Below are 5,272 nucleotides of genomic sequence, written 5' to 3'. Positions count from 1 at the left end.
ATATATATATATATATATATATATATATATTGAGAACAATGAGAATTAAGCACTAGCACCCCCCTCTATACTTAGGGGACATTACTACATACTACTTCCTCTTCTCTACTGTCAGTAAAAGCTTTTATTAGAGAGTAATCTATAACAGTTAATAAATATTAATCATAAAAATGATGAAATCACCTTACATTATTTGTAAAAAATATAGCAAATCGATAATTTAAAACTATAGAAATCACTAATTTATCTTATGATACAGTCAGACGATAACTTACCAGCGATTCAGATTATGTTATAAGTAGTTTTGCTCCATAAGTTCACAGGTGTTGATGTCTAATTTTCAGCTGATTAATATAAATCAGTGAATTTCGTTATGTTGCCTTAAAAAGCTTTAAATAAAATTAAAAAATTAATTTAGGAAAAAGCATGATTTTATTTAAAAAGGATATTGCATGTCAACATTATTCTTATGTAAGTAAAGTTCGTTTGTTAGAAAGGAATTGTTAATAAAATGTTTCTTCTTTATGTTAATAATATTAAAAATGTATTTTTGCTTACATTATTACATAAATATGTATATGATCATATATTTATCAATCTTTTATTTGAAACTAATATACTTTTTACACAAAATGTATGTATATAATAAATGTTCATAACAGAATATACTTACAAATAGTATTATTTTTGAAAATGTGCTTTTCTAAAAATTATGCAAAAAGCATAGTTCTTAAATTTTTGTTTTTTTATCTGTATAAATATGTATAGTTTTTATATATCTATATCTCTCGTAAGCTGTCGTAATTCCTCTCGTAAATTCTAGATTTATACAAGATTTAAATGCTAAATCACTTTGATTTCTTTGTTTCATGCACACTAAAAATTGTACATTTTGTAATTGAGATACGTGTATCTCGAATATAAATAATATCTTAATTTTCCGAGCAGGGACGACTATTTAAAGTTGAGTACAAATACTTCAAGATTTATGTGCGTCAAAATTTATATTGGCAGAAAAGCACAGTACGCATTGCAACAATTCTGGAATAATTAATACAGCAATATTTCTCGTTCTCTTACTGCGCAGGTGCAAAATTATATACTGGATATTTTGGTGCAAAATGATTAGCCAGGCCGTAAACATATTCCGATTCTCCGCGGTCACGAAGATTTCTGGCGCCATGTGACGATTCCTCGAAGGACGGCGGAGCTGAAAGAAAAAATAAAATTTTAAAAATAATTTTTATGAAAGAATTATTTCTATAAAAAGCTTTTTTATTAGAATTAATGATGTAAAAATATCTCGTAAATAGATTGTTTTATCAAAAGAATCCTGTCATTTATATTTCTGTTTTTTACATAAAAAAAACAACATTAATGTGCAAATCTTACGTAAGTTTGGATACAAGTGAGATTCCGGTAACAGAGGCAACGCAGTATTTGTCGAAGGCATAACAAAACCAACTTCCGGTGACTTTGCTGAGTCACCATCCATTTCCGCCGGTGGAGCACTCGGAACATGATAAACTGCGAGTGGAACCGTTCCCACGATAATGAGTGTATTGACAGATAAGTTTCGATGATACCTACAAAATATTGCAAATTAAGATTTACTTAAAAAAAACAAAAGAATAAAGAACTAATTAAAATGAATGAGCTGTTTTATATACAGTACAATTGATAATAATTAAAATAATCTAAATTATATATGAAAAAGGTATTAACCATCCTTCAACGCATGCTTCCACCTTCAGATTATATTCGAGATCGATGATGCCACAATTAGCAAGATTCGATGGTGGAAGAGGTGGAATGTCCAGATGTTGCTCGTAATCGGTAGTTCCACCGGCTTCGACCGGTCCTTTACTGATCTCCGTCACCACAATTTCTTCCTTTTTAGTGTCCATGTGCGGTGTGGTAGCACGGAAAGTCACAATCTGAACTTCACGATACGTGTAAAGGTTTAGTCTTAAGATAGTATTTTGAGAAATGATCTTCGAATGGTTTCAATGAAAAAAAAAATTGAATCGTGAACTGCTATTACATACCTTACAAAGCACGAGTTTGATAGTGTTCACAACGACATTCGATAAATTCTCGACGTTAATCTTAATTGGCATGGATTGTCCTGGCACATATCCTCGAACCGGTAATGAAAAGTTTACGGTCAAAGGTGGCGTACCGCAACATAAACAACAAAACGTTTTAGTCATTTCTTGTTGTACGGATTCCTGGAAATATAATTTTACAGTCTATTAGTGTATTCGTATTATTACAATAGAAATATATACATATTTTAATTTAATCCCCAAGTATCATTGTAATACACAATATAAAAAATAAAATCTTATGTGTGACATAATTAAAATTACTTAATTTATTTGTAAAATTACTTCTTAATATATCTTTTATAATTATAATAAATTTTTTATTATTAAAAATAATATAATCATATAATTCTACAAGTTTTGCAAAATTTATAGTTTGTTGATAGTATTAAAATACTTACTAAAGGTTACTTTATTTTTAATGATATAATTTTTACATTTGATTTAAATTAAATTCAATAAAAATGTATTTAATCATGAAAGTACATACAGCTGCTCTGGGCTCTCGATTTAAATCCAAGGGAGTGATAACTGTGAAAGGACTTTTAACATCTTGATCAAACTTCCAGGGCCGATCTAGCGTGGCTTTTACGGTATAACGAACGTGTCCAAAGTCCGATTCAAAACTACTCGGCAAATTTATCGGTAATGTACAAGTGAATGGAAATTTGTGTTCTCCTGATTGTATTTCAATTTCTCCACCTAACAAAAAAACATAAAAAAGTAAAAAAATAATAAATTAGAATATAAATAAGAAAGTTATAATATACGTTGTACGTAATAATGAATTATTGTATAATAAAGTTAAATAAAATGGATGATTCAGATTTAAATTCTGATTAACAAAGTTTTAAATAAAATTTATTCTCTCGTTAAATTTCATTTTTCATACAGCACACACATGTACATAGTTGATATTATAAATATGTTACAGACATTTGAATGTAAAATCTTTAAGTAAAAGAAAATTAGAATTTTTAAAGAAGAGAATTTATATTAAATAAGTCATAAATTTTTTAATAAATTCTTTTAAAATATTTATATGTATCTATATGTTAATTCATTATTTAAGTAAAAATATCCATCTCAATAATAAAGTATATTAATTTTTTTCATTTTTTACTAATAAAATTGTATACTATTGTATTTTCAAGATTTAATAGGTTTTACCTTTTAACATTTCACCTATTATTTTATTTCAATTTTGTATTATTGATGAGTAAATAATGTAGCTTTACCCGAGGCCGATCCAACCAAATAATATTTTGTTTCAAAATATTCTTCGTGCGCTGTAACAGTTTGGGTCTCATCCTGGTATTGTCCTCTCTCATCCATTTCTTGTTTTACAGTTGACCAACAAGTATTTGCTTCACCTTTTACCTTCACACTTATACCTGCATAAAAAAGATTACAAACATTAGAAATACTGTGTTTAAAAAACACCTTGAATAGCAAAATATCAACTAATACTTATTTTTATTATTAATTTATCAATTCTTCCTTTTTCATCTATCTATGATTTATTCTTTATCATTTTATATTAAAATATAATTATTAAATTATTTCATTAATTTGCTTGAACTTGTTAAAGACCATTCATTTAAAAAAAAAAGTAAAAGATTTATATTTAAATAAAGTAAAAATTCTTATTCTTAAAATTATTCAATATTCATTGTATTACATTACATAACGATATAAAGGAGACAAAACAGTAACAGTAAAGAGACTTCGCATGGGGGAGTATGTGTGACAGTTCTATAATTAACTCTCACACATTGTAAGAATAGAATAAAACGATCTCTTGCAAAATCAAGTAGACACAGAATATATTTCGTTATATGCATGTACATATATATAAACTCCAAATTATATAGTGTATGTACCATAGCATATATACATTTATATGGTATATATACATTTATAAATTGTTAATAACGTTAAGAATATATAAATTAAATAAATATTAAATTATTAATATATCTTTTATATCGTTACACATCGTTAAAAATTACAAATTTGTTAATAAGTTTCTACATAATTTTTTTATAAAATATTGAAAAGTAATTTCAAATAAACACATTTTAAAACAATATCTTAAGAAGACATAATAGATAAATTAGGGCATAAGATATCTCAAAGATATTATAATGATATTTTTTAAATAATTCTACACTTCTAAAATTTTAAAATACTTTAAAAAATATTTTTTGTACATTATAACATTCTCTGAAAAATATAATATATACATATTTTCAAATTATATTCTGCCTATATAATCGATTGTCATTTTAATACTCACCGCGAATCTTTTTTGTGCTATCAAGGACAATAATAATGTTTCCTGTCACCGTCTGTCCAGGATAATACGTGCTCCATTGATTGTCAAATGCTATTCGGAAGTCCTTGAGGCCCATGATTTATTGTTTTAACTTTTTCGTTCCTTACGACACTTCGATTATTTAATTTATGTTTATTATTCACTCTACATTCACATACACACACATTACACAATATGATGTACAGCTTTTGCTGAACAAAAAGACACTAGCCGAAGATGCGTGCTCTCTCTCTCTCTCTCTCTCTCTCTCTCTCTCTCTCTCTCTCTCTCTCTCTCTCGTTCTGTCTTTTTTTCTCAATATATAATAAAATTCCTCTAGTCTAAAATTTCCACTTGATCCTCACTCTGGTACCAGTGCATGCGTAAAATAAAAGTATTATTGTCAATTATTGCGCACTTCATTCGTTCTCCATTCGTTTTCTTGTTCTATATGATCACGTGGTTTTGCAGGTGTATCTAAAAGAAGAGAACAGCACGAAATAACGAAAGGAGTAACCTGGTTCACAAGCATTTACATCCCAGTCTTTTTTGTGGAACCACATGTGATTAATATGGAGAGATAGGTGGTGGGATTAGCAAAATCCCTGTATTAGCGCACCAACGTTTATTTGATTCATTACATAATTGTGCACATGCAGGTAGTTATCAAATAACACAGAAAATGTGTTATAATTTTCCTGTAAGATAGCAGCACTAGTTACGTTTCGTATTATTCACTGCAAGTACTGAGAAAATCTACAGATCGACACTACTACAAATTTACCAACTGTATCGCAAAATAAATATATATATAGTATATATATATATATATATATATTTTTTTTTT

At 27.6% G+C, this 5,272-nt stretch overlaps 1 protein-coding gene across 1 annotated transcript; it reads right to left on the bottom strand.

Annotated features, from left to right (window-relative positions):
- Positions 1 to 744: 744 nt before the first annotated feature.
- LOC108757297 (arrestin domain-containing protein 17) lies at positions 745 to 5,077 on the bottom strand. The gene is made up of 7 exons (XM_018501770.1): positions 4,408 to 5,077; positions 3,347 to 3,502; positions 2,599 to 2,810; positions 2,049 to 2,231; positions 1,726 to 1,937; positions 1,393 to 1,586; positions 745 to 1,210 (listed from the first exon to the last, which is right to left on the bottom strand). The coding sequence occupies exons 1-7, from the start codon at positions 4,520 to 4,522 to the stop codon at positions 1,077 to 1,079; spliced, it is 1,206 nt and encodes a 401-aa protein (XP_018357272.1). The 5' UTR covers positions 4,523 to 5,077; the 3' UTR covers positions 745 to 1,076.
- Between the last annotated feature and the right edge of the window lie 195 nt (positions 5,078 to 5,272).

Source organism: Trachymyrmex septentrionalis, unplaced genomic scaffold, assembly GCF_001594115.1.
Source record: "Trachymyrmex septentrionalis isolate Tsep2-gDNA-1 unplaced genomic scaffold, Tsep1.0 scaffold137, whole genome shotgun sequence".
Taxonomy (NCBI): Eukaryota; Metazoa; Arthropoda; class Insecta; order Hymenoptera; family Formicidae; genus Trachymyrmex; species Trachymyrmex septentrionalis.
Note: the sequence above shows the minus strand (reverse complement) of the source record. Positions and strands in the feature narration are given on the sequence as shown.

What these genes read in the sequence shown, in the direction of transcription:
- LOC108757297 (XM_018501770.1), bottom strand. Translation starts at nt 4,522, where the DNA reads ATGGGCCTCAAGGACTTCCGAATAGCATTTGACAATCAATGGAGCACG. An exon ending in TAGCACAAAAAAGATTCGCG is followed by an intron (nt 3,503 to 4,407) that starts GTGAGTATTAAA and finishes TTTTTTATGCAG; the next exon opens with GTATAAGTGTGAAGGTAAAA. An exon ending in TTTGGTTGGATCGGCCTCGG is followed by an intron (nt 2,811 to 3,346) that starts GTAAAGCTACAT and finishes TTTTTTTGTTAG; the next exon opens with GTGGAGAAATTGAAATACAA.